The sequence below is a fragment of the Haemaphysalis longicornis genome, unplaced genomic scaffold (genome assembly GCF_048455015.1).
Source record: "Haemaphysalis longicornis isolate Haplotype H1 unplaced genomic scaffold, Haemaphysalis longicornis Haplotype H1 scaffold_2, whole genome shotgun sequence".
Lineage (NCBI taxonomy): Eukaryota > Metazoa > Arthropoda > Arachnida > Ixodida > Ixodidae > Haemaphysalis > Haemaphysalis longicornis.
The window spans coordinates 229,341,007-229,359,398 of NW_027526295.1; the positions used below are offsets into that span (position 1 = coordinate 229,341,007).

Genomic DNA, 18,392 nt, shown 5'->3' on the forward strand with positions numbered 1-18,392 from the left:
TAACATCCAAACAAGGTAAATAGTTCAACGTGTCATCCACAGGTGTCACAGAAGTTTCCAATTTTTTTTTCTGGAGCTAGGTTGAGAGGCGGAGGAACCAGTAGTCCAATGTTAAAGGCGAAAATTCGGGGAGCCAACGTAAAGCACGTTCGAACTTTTTAGCCCCTAGCGGCCTTTTGCTATACGTTCGAAAAACTGCAGAAAAGCGACATAGATAAAATTATTTTTATTTTTTATTAACTCTGCACTAATGACTCCTTACATTCACGTACTCTAGAGGTTACGTTTTTTACAACTTTTTCGTCTTCAGGTGGCCATGTCAGTTTAATACGACCTTCATTGGGTGTTTTTATTGGGGACATTTTGGTGATGTACTCCTCCAATGCTTCATATTCGATCGGACCTATACAAAGAAAAAACAGAGTACTCTAAACTGATCAGTTAACCACAGTCTCCCGAGCAGATTGCCTCACAGTTCTGATACATACCAACATCGCTGACGTTTGCTTCCTTGAGTATCTTGAAGCCATCGCCCCCGTTTGCTATAAAATTTTGCGCAACTATCTTGTATGTCTTCGCCCACTGGAGTGGTTCATACTTTGGAACGCTGCAGTTTGCACAAAGCACTCTGATAGAGACGACACGACATCCATTTGGTTGCGTTAAGTTGTATTCCACTCGAAATCCTGCGTGTGCAAAGAAGAACCCCGATGTTCGTTATTATTGTACTGCCCATTCCTATGAAGTCGAAGAGAACAGAAAAATAAAGCTTGAATGTATCAAAACCAAAAGAAACGTCTGAAAACAAACATCGTAATTGCGTGTTTCGGAAAAATTGCGCCTACAACTACTTATCGTATAGCGACAATTCAAGCAAAAATGACGCAAGAAGTTCAAGAAACTGTGCGCGCAGCGCTAACTGAAGTCCCCGTTTAAAAAGATAATTGATAATTTCGTGGTACTTATATTCTATTGCGAATGCATTCTCTAAGAAGCGGTTTGTTGCTTTATTAATGACGTCTCTAGCGTTTTCCAGTTAAGTAAATTTCGAAGAAAGGTAGAAAATGAAAAGCCTTGCTTCCGCCAAGGTGGCACGAATTCTTGAATGGCCCGCTCTCATTAACCCATCGGCATAACAAAAATTCCAGCACACCTAAGCACTTCTTGGGATGTAGTGAATGCCAAAGCTTCATAGTGTTCAATGGTAGAGAAAACATGCCGTGTGTGCGCCGCTATGTTTCACACGTGCTGTTAATGTAGACGGTGCACTCCACCACCGTATACACCGCACAAAAAGACATTTTGCAACAGGTGTCGCATGGAAAGCAGCGCGCTCATTATATGCACCGGCTCGCGTCCGGTGGTGCGCATCTGTCCTCTCATTAAAGTCATCATCATCCTTTTCACTTCGCGACGTTTCCTTCCACTTCCGGTTGCTTCGCCCACCGCCCTTGAGCACTTTAAGCTGAAACGTGCTTGGTTACTTCTCATATTGCTGCTTGCGTAGTTACCACACACCATTTCCTGCTTTGCATATCTCGGACACTCGTATCCCAATCGAAGGTCACAACCCATTTACGAGGTTCACTATAAAACATCTAAAAAAAATGGAAAGACATTGCTGGGAAGTATACCTCGGCGTAAACCCCTACCTAAGGAATGGGTGTGCGTCTAGATGTGGAGGGATGCTGGGGGCTGTGGAGAGTAAACTCAATAAATGGAGAGTGAGTCACACCCGCCTTTTTTCGAAGGCCGAAATCTTCAATGCTCTCATGTACCCTGCCATTCCGGGCGGAGAGCGCATCACAACGATCCACACCGGTACGATTCCCAAACTTGCACAGGTCATGAGCCATCTACCTCTGGCGATGAGCGTAGGAGCCAATGCGTCGCTCCAAGCTGCTTTGGAGTCAGGAGACTGGAGGTGTAGGGCTTCTGAACGTTGAGCTCAAGCTCACCATACAGGGTTTCTTGTACTTGGACTACCAGCCGGACTCTTTCTTCCGTGCGGTACCGGAGCGCTTTGGCTCTTTACTGTTGAAGGGACCGTGCCATACTTTTTCAAACTTATTTTCAAAATCATAAGTGCTTTCAGAACGTAGTCAACAAACCCAGCTAGTAGTTAGAGCAGGCGATCACAAAGTACCTCAGATTACTGTTTTATGCTCAAAAAATCACTTCGAAACATGCTCAAAAACATTTTCTCTTTCCCGGTCTTGGCGTTGTTCTAACGCACGAATTACGTCAGTACCGCAGTGTAGCGGCTATTGGCCGGCTTTCTTTCAGTTTCAGCAATAGACGCACTCGATAGCCACTTAAAAAAAGCCACAAAAGGGAAGCAGAAAGGGAACGCGGATTTGTGACGACAAGCAAATCCCGCAGTGCCGCTCAGTGCCGGCCGTAACTGTATAGCTTTCACAATGCTTCTGGCGTGTATCGCAAGTGTTGCAGAATCCCTTTAACCTGAGTGCTTGCCACGTCAGAGGGCCTTAACCGGGGATCACGGACCCAGTCGCTTTCGAAAGAAATCGCTATTGCGCTCGTAACATTCGAGAAGTCTTTGTAGGAGTTCCTTCTCCCTGCGAAGCCCCGAAGGCTTTACTTGAACTTTCAAGCGCACGTTCTCCTGCCGCTGTTTATCGTAACCCCCGCGAGCGCCAAGCCAGGGACGAACGTATTGAGACGTGTATGAGCTCTTCCTGTGCCCACCGGTTTGAAAGATTTCTTCGGTTTAACGCAGGAATGTTTCCCGTTATGACACGGCACGAGTCTTCGGGTCTTTTTTATGACCTACGGCGGGGGATGCAGCCTGTGGGGCAAGGCTTCCGGGAGACGCCTGAGCCCGCTTTTCTCGCATGCAACAGCGCCCACTACTATTTATACGAAACACAGACATTCTTCGGCACACGCTGGGAAGTAAAATGGTGGATCGTTAGGTACCTAAATGCCGAAGTGGAATGTCCTTTCCTTCGCGATTGTGTTCTCGTTCTGGGGATGGCGCCCGTGGACGCGGTGAAGTGTGCTCAGAGTTCAAAATCCATGTGGCGTCATTTTGTTCACAAAGTCAAATAGATTGAGCAAACTCGGAAAACCGATTCGGATCAAGCACTGCACGAGAGTCTTGCGCAAGGTGGTCAAGCGGCCATTTTCTTTAACACAAAAGAGGCGATTTTCAGCGACAGATGCGCTGAAGGGGATGAGTAGGCGTTGATAACCATATGCTTCTCTGCAGGCACCATTTCTCCTTTGCAAATGATCCCTTTTTGTACTGCGAACCAGTTTATTGCTGGCAACACGGGAATAATTATTACAGGTAACAATCTCAAAGAAACCGAATCTAAAACAAACTCGCAGTTATCAAGAATGTCCAAATAGTTTTATGCCAAGAAGTTAACGATTATTACCAATAAAACTAAATATACAATTTTTCTTTCACGTAACAAGACCGTAAACGTTACCTCCATCAAAATAACTATCAAGAACGACTCTCTTCTTCATGCAACCACTTACCAGTACCATGGCATTAATTTTGATAACCACTGAAACTGGGAAAATCACGTTACCGAAGTTTGTATTTGATTGATTGATTGTGGGGGTTTAACGCGCCGACGCAACGCAGGCGATGAGGCGCGCCGTAGTGGAGGGCTGCGGGTTAATTTTGACCACCTGGGGATCTTTATCGTGCGCCGAAATCTCGTACACACGGGCGTTTTTGCTTTTCGCCTCCATCAGAAAAGCGGCCGCGCGGCCGGAAATCGAACCCGCGACCTCGTGCTCAGTAGCGCAACGCCTTAGCCAACCGAAGTTTGTACTACGCTAGCGTAAAGATGTTATGCTTTGCTACAGGCCTGAAACTACTTCGATAGAGATATTAAGTTCACGATAGAGACATTCACGAACATTATACTTCGCATTCATTCACTCTCACATTACACATTACATTTAATCTTTGCAATGGACTTACAAGACTTACCTAGAACCTTTCAGGGTCACGGACGTACTATAGGTACGTCCTCTGCAAACACTTTCAAAATAGTCAATAACGTATTATATTACATCATCGCTTGTATGTTTAAAACACGCTCTATTTTCGCAAACTTCTCTTGTTTAAGGTCGGACCTTACTCTTGTTAGGCATGTGCTGCCACACTGCGAAAATACGTAAAATTATTTTCTTTCACCGATGGCTTTTTTTTTTTTTTTTTTTTGATGACTTACTTCAGCGGCGCGCCGGCTGTCGCTATGGCGCTGGGTATCGCCCACCGGGCGCCTCTCTCTTCTTGCAGACCAAGGGCGCATGCAGAACTGATGAGGCTCTTTTCTCCTTTTTTTTGGTATTTTATACGAGCGGTGCGCCGTCTATCGCTCGCGCATCCGGCCGTGTGCGCGCGCGCGCGCACGCGGCCGGATTTGGTATTTGGTTTGGTTCCGGATTTGGTTTTGGTATCGTCCTCCGGGCGCTTCCCACTTTTTGCGCCGGCGAAACTGATGTCTATCTGATTTCTATTCACTTAAAAGGTGCCGGCTTGTTAGTCTCTCGTTTTTATTTAGAATTTTTCTTGTGTTACTCATAAATAAACCACCCGTATGTAACAACACAAACGATGTTTTGTCACTTTGGTCACCCTAAAAAATTACGATAATTTTTTCTTGAACTAGATTCATCCGAAGAATTTAAATCAGCAATAACAAAAATCGACCCCGGGGGGTCGCATTTGGCGAAAACATTCGACCCCCAAAGGGCTAGAACCTATTCGGAAATTACAGAAACCATCTCTAAAAATAATAACAAACTCTAAGCATGATCATCCGAGTCAACCGCTGTTTCACGATATGCAAATTTTACCTTTTGATGCAATGCGTCAAGCAAAGACGGCCAGCTGTGCAAATAACATCCGCGACTCTTGTAAATATGACACAATAACCCTTTCTACGCATCCTTGTTTTACACCACTTCTCGGCCCCATGGAAAGGCTGTGTCTGGTAATTTCAATCTGCCCCCACAAAAAAACGCGTACGGACAACGTCAGTTGCCGTTTATAAGTGAAAAATATGTAACAGATTGCAACCTGAAATAAAGAATGCCCAAAGCATTAACACCTCGATAAAAAAATTATCCAAGCCTAAATGGTGCGAGCTAACTTTGCGATTCTTTTTTTCCTGGTATGTCATTTTCTGTTCATAGAAATACCATACGGGATGGATGGTTATTTGGTTTGCGCATTCGATGGTATATGGGCTGGTGATCTGGATTGTGAATCTTGTTGTGGACTGTCATTGAATGTTTGTATTTGTATTGTATTTGTAAATACCGGTATTCGTATTGTATAGCTACTTCAATATTTGTTAGTTGTTTTCTAATGATAGTATGTCGATTGTAGTGATTTGTTTGCGCTCGTGCACCTTTTCAGACTATCGCCATTATAAATTTTATTGTTGCTAGGCGCTGAGATGGCGTGTTTTAAAGCACTTGTACTCGTGTTGTACAACAGTTTGTATATTGAAATGTTATGCGTATTTAATTTTCTCTAGCTTAAAGCCTGCATCACTGCATTTTTTTGACCCAGAAGTCGCCGTTGGCTACGGGTACAAACAGTCTGATGATCTTTCATATTAATAAATTTGGCAAATAAAAGAAATGAAATAAAAATATCCCCCCCCCCCCTTAATAAATTTCCGGTGAAGCCGCTTTACTCGGCGCGCTCCAACGCTTCTCCCCGCCCCCGCCAACCACTCTTTCACAACCGTTATTCCTCTCGCCACAACAGCGGCCACACAGATCATAGCGGCCACACAACCGTACCAGAGAGGGTGTATGGAGGGGGAAAAGTTGAGCTGGGGGAGGCCCCGCGGCTCACGTGCTTATGTGCAGGTAAAATTTACGCTGCAGCCAGACATATATAGCCTTCGTGATACCAAAAATATTTTGTATGCATGTCTGCGTATTTGTTTAATGGGGCCTGTGTGCCCTTTTTTACGTCTGCTTGCCTTTCCCTTATGAGAATTTGACGCCAAATTCAAAGCAATAACTCTGCGCGCATACGGTCTTGTATGTACTTCCCCTACTTAAGTGCCCGGAAGAGGTGGAAGCCTGCATGATGGAGAGGGACGAGACCCGTAGGGAAAAAATCAACGTAGGTCCCATTAACGCGTAACACCTCAAGGTAGCGAAGCTGTGCGCGACCTTGACGACCATCAACAAGGTTTTAGTCCACGATTGCAGCCGATTTGATTTTTTTTCGCTGCCGCAACGACCTTCACTCCGTCATTGTCGCTATAAGTGCCCGTCATTGTCCCGTCATTTTTTGGAGGTGATATTCATTGGACGTCACCGTGAAGGGGCGTACGCTATGACGTTTCTTTCTCCTTCCGAGCAAGTGTTGCCACGATTACGGCGAACACTGGAGTCTTTCTCGTTCCGAGAAATTTGTTGCCACAATTTCGGCGAACGCTGCAGCTTATTTTTTTTTCTTTGCATATCTTGGCCAGTACCCCTAAGTAGACATGCTTGGCTTGAACGTGCTCAGGGGACGCTGGGCGGTCGCCGCGACGCACGCACACACGACGGCTAAACATTTTCTTGGTTTTGTTGACTGCCTAGCGGTCGCCGCGAGATTAGTTCGAATATTCTCCTATTTTCCCGCCTATCTAGCCTAATTGTTTAAAGCTGCCATCAAGTTCGGAATCATTTCTATTGAGGCATACAGATATTTTGAACGAACGTAACTTGCAGACTTCTGGTCACGGTCCCTTTGAACCACAAATTTCTTTCACACTTAGTTATAATTACACTTTCCGAACCGGTTCGCGAACCAGTTCAGGCTTGCGAACTGGTTGTCGGACCGGTTTGGTAAATAATTTTGTCGAACCGGAACTGAACCGGAATGCAGTAATTTCACCCGTACCCGAAGCGTAACCGAACCCGTATGTTTTTTTCGTTCGACACAATGCTGTCTTTTTTTCGTTCGACACAAAAAAATCGGCCGCGTATCTGCTCACTTCACAGCAAATGCCGTCCAAAGACAATAATCTTCTGCCTTCCCTGACGTCATTGCCTCTCGTCGCTCCCTTTCCCCCCTCTCAGGCTCCTGCCCTCCCGCCTCGCTCCTTCCACGATAACAACAGTAGAGGTTCTCTCACTTCAATTCAATTTTCTCGCATTCGCACTGCTCGCGCGCTATCTGTTGATACTTTTCGCTTTAGTTGGACTTGAGAAGCCGCCGCATGCTTTAGGCCCGGGCGAGAGCTTTTTTCTGGACATAAGGTGAAACCGTTGTTTCAACGTGATGCTTTTGATTTACTATTACAAAAATCCTGCACCCCTCCGTCTAACGACGACGATGGTTGAACGCGAAGCATTTACGTGACGGATTCTTTGGTTGTTGTCTGTTTGGACTGTGTTCCGACAATATCGAAATGGCGAAACCGGATAGACGCCGCTGTCATGACACAAGGGACCCGGGCTCGAAACCCTTCCCACGGGAAGGGTTTTTTCTTTTACTTAACCCACGATAATCCGTCATCATCGTCGACGAAAGCTGGTTTTCCTGGAGGGCGTTTTCGTGTTACAGACGCCATCTGTGAGAACACTGAAGCTTTAAAATTTGACCACACATCTATCTTTAATAAAAGTAGTGCCACTTATGTATGCCTAATGAATTCTTTTTGATCAGCAGTGTTGACAAGCATGGTACCAGATTCCCTAGTTTGAAAGGTTTTGCCTATACAAACTACTTCAGGGATCCTTTTAAACCTTGGCCACGTGGCTGAGTCGAGGGATGGACGGATGGACGGACGGACGGACGGACGGAAGGACCGACAGACAGACGGATATACCAAGATTTCCGGTTTTAAGTAGCCCAACAAAGACGATCTGCTGTAAAAGCCCGGTAAACTGAACGCGAGTAGGTTCCATATCGGATAATATGGAACCTAATATGGATAATATGGAATTGGTTTCGCGCCTGGCAAACGGGCAGAGAAACGCACCCGCTGTGCAGTAAACGACGTACAGCCTTGGCCTACACAGCGTGCTTAGGAAGAAGTGAGAGCGCTTACCACCACAAAATGATACCGTCACTGCGTGCTCTGGAATCCAAGCGCTGCAGGGAAGCCAGCTTCCTACAATCGAAGATCGGGACACCGGCCCAAATGTGGACGTTTTGAAGTATGTCTCCTTTTAGGACTATGTCGACGTGGTCGCAAGTGCTGTGATGTCTGGCGCGCTGGCAGATGATGGCGCAATTCCTCAAGTCAGAAGTTCAAAGCACCTGGCTTCCAATGTCCACGATGGGGTCCGTCTACTAGTAAACCTCAGTTATTTCAAATAAAGTCAGCCGTTTCATTTTCCACTACATCTCTAGTGACCCAAACTTTTTTCCCCTGGCGATGTAACTGCAGCGGCTCTGGCAAGTCAAATATGTTACTTGGGATTTGAAGTTTGCACTTTGCTTAAGAGAATCCTGCAGCCATACCGATCAGCGCTCCCACTTTTTCCATAGTTCCTGGCAGTGCTTCGAAAACTGTAGTTATCACTAGAACGTAGCAACACTGCGTGAAGTGCCCGTCACAGCAAATAGGCCTGGCTTTTGTTGCGTTATTCTCAAGAGTGGCAACCAAATCAGTTTAGAGATGACACTATTAGGAAGCTGGCCAATAACAGATATATTACAGTTGCGACGTCACCAAACCCGTAAACAATGCAAAAATTTTGAAAAGCAGAGTGAAAGAGGAGATAAAGCTTTTCAGCAAATTAATAAGTTCTCTCTTGTGCATAGAGCAGTAATATTTCGCGCGGCTATTTTTTCGTCGCCTGATTTAAGAGATTTAAGATACTCGACGCTCCTTGTTACACGTTCTTAAAAAACTACAGATGTTAAAAAAAGAGGTGCCCCTCAAAACGTCCTGAAAATTTAGGGATTCAATCTTTTCGATAAGGCTGAGCTTGAAGGCAACAAACGAATGTGTGCATGTTTGGTAAAGTGCTCCGAAGAAGAGGGCTCAGTATCAACCACGCTGCTTTTCTATTATGAAATAGTTATCGGCGTTTATAAGTGTAAATGTGAGAAGCAAAACATAATTTCATCGGTACGGAATGCTGGTGGAATAAAATAAAAAAAGGGCGCATCCGTACTGTCTTTTTAGGAAAATATAATGATGGGGCACTCGTTATAGGCTGCGTTTTACATGCATAGAAGCAACATAACATAACCAATTTACGCGCATATCATAGCATCAGTTATAGCAGATGCTGTTCATCGCATTACCGTGACAAGTACTTACATTACTGGTACCAGATTTTACTTGTGAGTCTGTAAGTAAATATAATATTTGCCTCGGAAGTTTAGGCATTCACACAACACAATATGGCAGGGGCAACCACTGCTCATCGCAACAGCAAAGCTAACTTTTTTGCTATGGTAAGTTGAGCAGAGTGCGGTAATTCACCGTATAAGACCTTCCTTGAACCACTCATGGTCGTTCATTTCATTTTTTTTTTTGCAAAACAGAAACTTGTACGAACACTGTTTCCCACTTAAAAAGCTTCCTCAAGAGCAGAACTGATTACCAATCTCGGTCAAACATTGCTACAGTTCGGTGGTATGCCATTTGGAGTAACGTGAAGCTTCAGTACACACAAAGAAAAACCCACTCACCAGAAACTTGAAGAAACCGCCCTCTTCGTTCGTCTTTGTCAGTGGTATAATTAAAGACCGAATGCTCAAACATTCGCCATAGCAAGCTGCCATTGAGCGTGACTGTCACTAGTGAATTTCCATACGGTAACGTTGTAACCACATCTCCCCAAGTGATGTTGGCTAAAATCAAGGAGAGAATGTAAAAAAATCGGATTACCTTTTTAGTTGCACTGCTTGTAGCTCGAATCGGTGCACTCACAGAAGCTAGGTAGAGCTGTGCGGATGCCGCCGGAGTTGACTACTGCTCCATTCAGTGTTGACCAGGCTGCACTCTCTCTTCGTTCTCTGTTGACGTAGTAGTGAAAGAATGAGTCGGCGATGAGGTTTCCAAGGTTACACTCTTGCAAACGGCAAACGCCTTCCGCGTGCTCCATGCAAACCTTCGTTGCCCCAATATTCCTCTCCATTTGCACTGCAACCTTTTCTTTGAAAGGCTTCAGAACAGAAACCATGCAGACATCTGAAAAAAAAAAAGTATGTCATATATACTATGATTCGGTTTGTCATAAAGCGAACACTCACGCTTTATTTTAAATGCAGAGCATTTCAGTAACTCACGATGTCACCCGCGTTGGCGTCCGTAGTCCGCACGCTCACTGCGCATGCGCGTCGAGTCGAGGCGATAGCGAACACTTTCTCGCGAGGGGCATTGGATTGGATTCGAACACTCTCTCGCCAGGGGCATTGGATTGGATTCGATTGGATTGGCTTGGATTGGCTTGGCTTGGCTTGGATTAGATTTGGATTGGATTGGATTGGATTGGATTAAAGTGGATTGCGTTGGATTGGGTTGCGTCATAGCCGCGGCAGACGCGCTGGGGCCGGCGCATGTGCAGTACTCTCTCTTCCGCGGTTTCCTCTCCTTCGGGCGCGCTGCGCATATAACCGGTGTGCCGTTCTCCGGCGAAGCCACATCCGCGCTTAACTCAAACACCTAGAGTCCACGCCGCTTTACAAGTACGCCAACGTCGTCGACTGGGACCGGCTTACGCAGTCCCCTCAACGTATATAAGCGGCGGAGCGCGCGTTCGGAGTTCAGTCAAGGGCGTCTTTGCTTGGCTTTCGCTTGACGTGACGCTTTGCTTGACTCGAGTAGATGCGACGCATTTACTCGAGTTCCCCCCGTGGGAAGATGCGGGCGGCTTTTTTAAGAAGGCCACGTGAAAAACGTGAGCATATTGGTAGCGTGTGCATATGTGCGTCTGACCAGCTGAGCGAGTGTTAGTGAGTGAGGGAAGGAGGGAGGGGGAAAAGCTATCCTGTGTATTGTATGCACAAATAGTCTTGATGTGATAAGTGAGCGGTCATTCTACGAGCTCATTTCTTGTCATTTTGACATTATGACTATACTAATAAAGCGTTGTTCCTTGTTATAAATTCAAGGAGGAGCCATGCGACAGCCCTGGGCAAGTTTGGCGGCTTTGGCCACGCAAAGAAGAAAAAATTAGCAGTCAATTAGCTCGGCTATGCCAGGATATACGTAGCGTGAGCTAAGGTTCAGCTGGTTATTTTTAGGTTTCCTGCTTGTCTAGGATTAGCTGATTATAATGCTTACTGCTGCTAAAACAATTTCTAATGCAATCCAATCCAGTCCATTTCAGTCCAGTCCAGTTCAGTCCAGTCCAATCCAGTCCAGTTCGGTCCAGTCCAGTCCAGTCCAGTCCAGTCCAGTCCAGTCCAGTCCAGTCCAGTCCAGTCACTGCTCCTCGCACATGCGCAGCACGGCTCTCCAGGAGCCACGCGAAACGGCTATCAAGCGGTTCCGGCGTAACTTCAAGCTCGGCTACTGCGCAACGGAGGCGCACAGGTGGGCACGCGCCGGTGCCAGTGCGTCTGCCACGGCTATAACGTCACTCCTCTGGAATGCGCAGACCGGCGATTGTGCAGACCCAATTCTCTACACACCCGTACTCCAATTGGATTGAATTTCCAATCCAATCCAATACAATCCCATTTACTCCAATCCAATCCAAATCCAAATCAAATCCAATCCAAACCAATCCAATGGTCCTCGCGCTTGCGCAGCACCGCCCTTCAAGGTCCACGTGAAACTGTTCAACCTCAGCCAGTGTAGCTTACGCTAAAAAATCGGTAGCAAGAGCCAGAAGCGCCGCCTTTTTTGCGAATTTTTATTTCTGCGTGAGCCATGTGGCACACAAGGTAATATTATTTGTCGGGCTCGGTCCATAAGTACTCGTTAGCGCGAGACTCCGAATCGGCGAGCTGATTTGCTGGGCCAAGGAGCATCATAGGAGCTCGAGGAAGGCGTGCCACAGATTTGCGGCGGCTTTGTCGGTGGTTTAGCAAAACGAGTTTACCCGGACTTGCGTGATTGATTGATTGACTGATTGATTGATTGATTGATTGATTGATTGATTGATTGATTGATTGATTGATTGATTGATTGATTGATTGATTGATTGATTGATTGATTGATTGATTGATTGATTGTGAGGTTGCGCTCCGTAGGCGATGAGGCACTCCGTAGAGGAAGGCTCCGGAATAATTTTGACCACCTGGGGATCTTTAACGTGCGCCGAAATCTCGAACACACGGGCGTTTTAGGGGCGAAGCACCTTAAGGCCGAGGCTTCTCTGGCGTTCGGCATCCGTGCTCACGGCACAGCACCGTGTAAATCGAAGCATATGTTAACAAAAGGTTCACAAAAGGTTAACAAGAACAAAATAAAAGGTTCACAAAAGATTAGTGAGAAAGAGAGGGAGACGCACAGCACCATGTAAATCGAAACATCTGTGAACAAAAGGTTCACATAAGGTTAACAAGAACAAAAAAAAGGTTCATAAAAGGTTAGAGAGAGACAGAGAGGAGGGGAGGGGGAGAAAGAGAGACGCACCGCACCGTGTAAATCGAAACATCTGTGAACAAAAGGTTCACGAAAGGTTACCAAGAACAAAATAAAGGTTCACCAAAGGTTAGAGAGAGAAAGAGAGATTCACAACACGTTAGAGAGAGAGGGAGACGTTGAGCAGTTTCACGTGGCTCTTGGAGATCCGTGCTCCGCATGCGCGAGGAGCATTGGATTGGATTGAAATGGATTGGATCGGAGTGGATTGGATTAAATTGAATTGGATTTGAATTTGAATTGGATTGATATGTATTGGATTGGATTAAATTGAATTGTATTGTATTGGATCGGATTGGAATTGTATTTACTGCACACACGCGTTGTCACTTATTTACATGCGCGAGTGGGAAATCTCCCGGGTAATTTAGGGTAAGAACGATCCCCAGTGCTTCGCCCGCTCGTCATGATTCTCTTCGTGTGGATGCGTGCATTTTTTGCTCTTCGCTTCCATCAGAAAAGCGGCCGCCGTGGCGTGGAATCGAACCCGCGTCTTTGTGCTCACCAGCCGACTTGCGTGATAGGAAGGGCAAAGACTACGCGCATCGGCTGCAGAACATGTTCACGTGACCTATACTAGCTAGAGCAAAAGTTTTCCCCGTCGTGTGCGTAATTTTCATCAGTCTGTCATCTGCCCTCTGCAGGAGGAGGCTCCTGCAGAACGAGGCAGGACGAGGGTTCGTCTCCCACAGTCTTTCAAGTTCCCACCACTCCTATTTTCATCATCATTATCAGCCTGCTCAGGTCCACAGCAGGACGAAGGCCTCTCCCATTGGTATCATCCGCTTGTGTCACCTCAATCCATTCTTTGCCCTGTAATTTTCTAATGTTTCGTCTGAGAGAGATTTTCTGCCTTTCCCAACTTTTTACCGCTTGGAGACTATGATGTTACTCATGTGGTTCATCTGGTGTCACAAACTAATGCGAGCGAACAGATGTCCTCCCCGCCTATTTGGGCTGATATATATACATAAAACAACAGGCTGAAGAGAGCGCAAAGGAAGCAGCGTGTACGCCACGGGATCGAGACAGCCTACTACGTTCTCACTGGCACCATATAAAGCCTGGCTTCTTTCCCCTTCGAACGGCGCAAGGTGAAATAATTGACTTTCCGGGTTAACCAATACGCATATTCCGGATTGTGCCTTTCAATGTCGTAGCACATCGAGAGCGGCATTCCTAACATAGCGACATCAGCGCTAAACCCAAAATGGGCACTTAAAAAAAATTGCGGGTCCCACACAGAGCTGAGAATCGACGTAACGCGACGCTTTCATCTTGGCAAACCCAAGTTGAAATGAAAAGGCGAGTGACATTTTTAAGTGCGAATGTACTTTATAAGCGACCCCAAACCTTCCACCGCCGGCGGCGGCGGCGGCGGCGTCCGCAGTCCTCCTCTCCCTAGCAACGGCGTGGAGCGGAGAGGAGCGTCGGTAGCAACGGCGTGGTGACGTCACTTCACCACGTGACCGCGCTCGCTCCGCCTCCTCGCCGTGGCTGCGCGGGTGCGCGCCGCTCCCCGCACCGCTCCTCGCGCCGTGACGTCATGGTATGACGTCACAGCGCGCCTCCTCTCCCCAGCAGCTGCCGCGCGCCTCTCTCTCCACCGTGACGTCACACTCTCTCCTCTCCCCCTCGCTCGGCTGCAGCTGCCGTGCGCCGCTGTCCCTCTCCCCTTGCGCTCGCCTCCTCTCTCAGCCACCTGGCTCGGCGCGCTCGGCGCGGCGTACCCCCCTATATATGCAGCGATAAACTGCCAGACCTCCGTGGGTCGGCTCGCGCGCGCTCACGGGCGAATGCCAACGGATTTTAACTTTACTCCCCCTCATAGCATCACCCCGTGCATTCGCACTTAACCATGTTCACCCTCGGGGAAATGCTTGGGAGTTTTTTTTTAGTACTAATGTGTTTCAACGGCGAGCCGTGGCGACTCCGATTTCTGCAACCGAAAAAGGCGAGGCTAGTCTGCAGTCCGAGCAAACGCATCCTCCTTGGCGTTTTCGCATTTACGGCGTTGAGCATCATGAATTTGTCCCCACAAAGCCAGATAGTCGTTATTGTGCTCTACTGCCTGATTTTAAGGCATCTGACGGAGGACATTAAGTGAAACGGGAGTTCACAGCCCGGAAAAATATTGTCTCCCTTCCGTGTACATCTAACTGACCAGATTTACGTCCTGAGGTCTTCGCCGCGCGTTTTTGCTTGGGCACTATTGTCCCATAAAAGCACTCGCCATTACTTTGTTAAGTACGGCTCGCCGAAGAGAGTTCCGGCGTGTGCCCCGTTATCTTCGCTTGGTGCTAATGGAGTCTGAAAAGAAGATTGCAACTTATAACGCTTCGCATTTCTTGACGCACTCGTTCTGAATGCCTCTCAGTGTTAAGATTATGGTTTCCTTTAAGCCTTTAAGAGTCGTGCCTAAAAACCCAGGTCGCGGACAGAACTCTTGGTATACTCTGGCGTGGTGTTCCTGCTCCGTTGCCAGTAGCCGGAAACAAACTAGACAGCAAAATGACACGCGAAGATTGCCTGGAATGTATAATAACAGTAACTAGCGTTTGGTTCTGCGCTAGTTTGTTCATCATAAATCCGTGAGACAACGCTTAAACAAAGACAGTGTTTTCTTTTAGTCTTCGTTTAAGCGTTGTTTCACTGTCCGACAAGACACGTGGAGTATTCGTCAGTGTTGTAAATTGTTCTCGGGTAATCTTGAAGCACAAGTTGCCAATTGGTTCGCTTTTGGGTTTGAGTAGTTGTTCATGGGGATATCAAAGACGTGGTAAGACGCGTAGGGAAAATAGTACCAGTTGAAGAGTTGCCTATGCACACAAACGACCATGCCTTTTGACACACCCTTAAATAAAGAACGGTGTTTTCTGCAACTGTGCGTATAGCCTTGTACTTTCTTCCTAACCATACTAGAAAAAACGGACTCGGAGCTTATTGATAACACCTCGTAGGACGCCACACACCAGTACAGAGCTTGTTTCTCGAATTATAGAAGTTTTCTCTAAATCAAATGAGTTGTCCTATACGGGGTGGGTGTTGTAAAAGGTGGTAGCGCTTTTGAAGGGAAATTATGGGAAAATACGCTGGGTTCAAAATTAATCCGGAGCCCTCCACTACGGCGCGCCTCATCGCCTTCGTTGCGTCGGCGCGTTAAACCCCCACAATCGATCAATTAAAATACGCTGGGTATTGCTTACGAAAACGACACAGAAAAAACATACACTTTGAAGTGAGTACTGCGCACTGACAATTGATTTTATTCGAAAAAAAGAAATCAGCGCATCTAAGGAAAACAACGTACAGAACGTGCGCAACTTTGTGGCTTACACTGAGTAATACACGAGATACGTTTGGCTTGCAATCGCTTTTACATTGGACCATCGGGCCGTCGTATTAACGACAGACTCCGGGAACATACTTATGCCTGCCAGCAAGTCAGCACAGTAGAGAATCTTGCCCCCCACTGCGCCAGATGTAAGTGTGATGTTGCCTGCGAGGAAAATACTATTTTGTTCGGCGCGAAATATAAAAGGCCCTGTGAGATTTTTGAAGCATTTACCATAGTGCCAGGGCATGAGGGGAAGTGTTTGATTGCGCTTCTATAACACTCACACAGCTTAATAATTTCTCAGTGAATAAAGCATCGTTTGCATTCGTACAAGCGCTGGGAGCACTATAAAACACGAAATCTTTCGAATAACACAAACTTGTATTTTGTCTTCATGGCTCCTTAAAGTAGGTAACGCCAGCTATTTATTTCTTCTCGCATTTCAATTGGCTGGCAAGTTCAAACCAGGCTTGATGTTGCCTGAGTTTGTCTCGCCCTGCTTAGGGACGCAAAGATAAAATTTTTGTCGCGTGTACCTTTCCTAAGCGACCCACGTTTTAGAAATGGTAATCTTTCTTGGGCTATTTAAACGCAAAAATTTCTATCTGTCTCTCTGTCTGTCTGTCTCTGTCTGTCTCTGCCTGTCTCTGTCTGTCTCTGTGTGTCTCTGTCTGTCTGGCTGGCTGGCTTTCTGTGTGTCCCTAGATTCAGCCGCCCAACCACGCGTGACACTAGCCCTCCAGGGAGCCGAACTGTAACGAAAGGTTACAATTGATAACGCGCGAGCAGTGGAGAGCGCTAAAATTGAATTGACTGGAGCAAACCTACACCGTCTTTATCTCGGAAGGAGCTAGACGGAAGGGGAAGAGCGTGACAGTATGGGCGGAAAAGAGAAGACATGCAATCAGCGTGGCAGCGGCGGCACATGGCTATCGTCTTTCTACGACATTCGCAGGCAAGTAAGCGGACACGCGGCCAATTTTTCAAACGGGCGGATATGCTGCGCTGTATTGTTACCTTAACGGGATGAATTTCTCTCGCGTGAAAAACACCGCATCAGATGCCAAAACAAATTTTAGTTTACAAAACGCTCCTATTTCCGCCTTCACCTGTGATGTGAAGTTATCGGCTCTACTTCCTGAGCATAGGAATCCAGAGTCGTATCGGCGATGCGTTTTTGTGTGTGTGTGTGTGTGTGTGTGTTGCGCCGTATTAAAACGAACTTGGTGGGTTTTTGGACGTCAAAAAATCCAAGTTTAACTTTGTTACACACTGAAGCTGCACCCGTGCTAGGAGACGCGACGTAGTGACGGGTTCCGGATTTATTTCGAGCACCTGGGGGCCGCGTATACACCGAAAACTCGACACACGGGCGTTTTCGGTTTAGTCGCACCCGTGTCCTTGAGCTTAGCCTTTATTCACTGAGAAACCGCGACAAGTGTTGTATTCGACGACATGGATTGGGCTTGTAAACAGTCAAACCAAAATAACCTTTCAGTAACACTCCCTTACCATAGTGTTTAACCAAAATCAACAAACAAATGAAACTTTTTACTGATGCAGCTGAGTCCTCTATCAAACATCACAATGCACTTCGTTCAATTGTTAGGCCAGTGGAACTTTGAAATGTGTAATTCCCAATTGATTTAGTATGTTGGAGACACATGGCAATAGCTTCCGGAGGCAATAGCTAATTTGGTCTTTTGCCGCGAAAACACCTAAAAATTGTGGAAAATGCTTACCTTCTTTTACATTAGCGTCCAGCAATATTGGATTTCCTCCGTAGCTTGTTATTTTACCTTGCTCGTCGAACGTTAGTTCCAGTTTACCAAGAAACTTTCCGAACCAATATTCCTGCACTACGACCGCCTGGCTCCCACCGGTTCTGTTCACAACATAGGGGTACGGACCATCGGGTTTATTTTCCTTTGGGTGGTCATTTCCTAAAAGTGAAAAGAAGTAGTAATTCAGGAAACATGAAAGAAAATTGTGAATTTTTTTCAGGTTCTTACCTGTATAAAGAAATGTATTTGTATGTCCGCCAACCAAGACGTCTATTTCGGTAACTTTATCCACAATATTGATTTCTCGTGAGAACCCACTGTGCGTGATGGCAATAATTATGTTCACTTTCTGCTGTTTCAGTTTCACTAGTTCCTTATTAAAGCTCTGAATTTCGTCCTAGAATTCTACATCTGGTCCTGGAAAAATTAAGAAATAAAATAATTTTCGAATAACGCATATGAAACCAGAATTTTACGAAGATTGCCGAACGTAAACAAACGCATGCAACCAGGATTACTTAAAAACCTTTTCTTGAATGTGACACCAGCAAAACATGTTATTACTGCCTAATGTTAAATTGGTGTAAAGGTAAAATATAACCCTCCTGAACACCTTCTAATGTGAGGTTTAGCTTGTTCTAGTGCGAGCAATGGACGAAGAGCCCTCTTCTCAAGACTTCACTTGAGATGTTTTCACCGTTTTCAATCTTA

General features: G+C 46.2%; 1 protein-coding gene across 1 annotated transcript in view; it reads right to left on the reverse strand.

The window, feature by feature from the left end:
• Window positions 1-236: 236 nt before the first annotated feature.
• LOC144168545 (5'-nucleotidase-like) overlaps window positions 237-18,392 on the reverse strand; it is a 29,200-nt gene continuing 11,044 nt past the window's right edge. The window contains exons 2-7 of the mRNA XM_077697504.1: window positions 17,910-18,054; window positions 17,640-17,840; window positions 9,897-10,157; window positions 9,656-9,817; window positions 489-686; window positions 237-403 (exon numbers count right to left, since the gene is read on the reverse strand). Of these exons, the coding sequence (XP_077553630.1) occupies window positions 237-403; window positions 489-686; window positions 9,656-9,817; window positions 9,897-10,157; window positions 17,640-17,840; window positions 17,910-18,054 (1,134 nt within the window). The remainder of the gene's footprint in view (window positions 404-488; window positions 687-9,655; window positions 9,818-9,896; window positions 10,158-17,639; window positions 17,841-17,909; window positions 18,055-18,392) is intronic.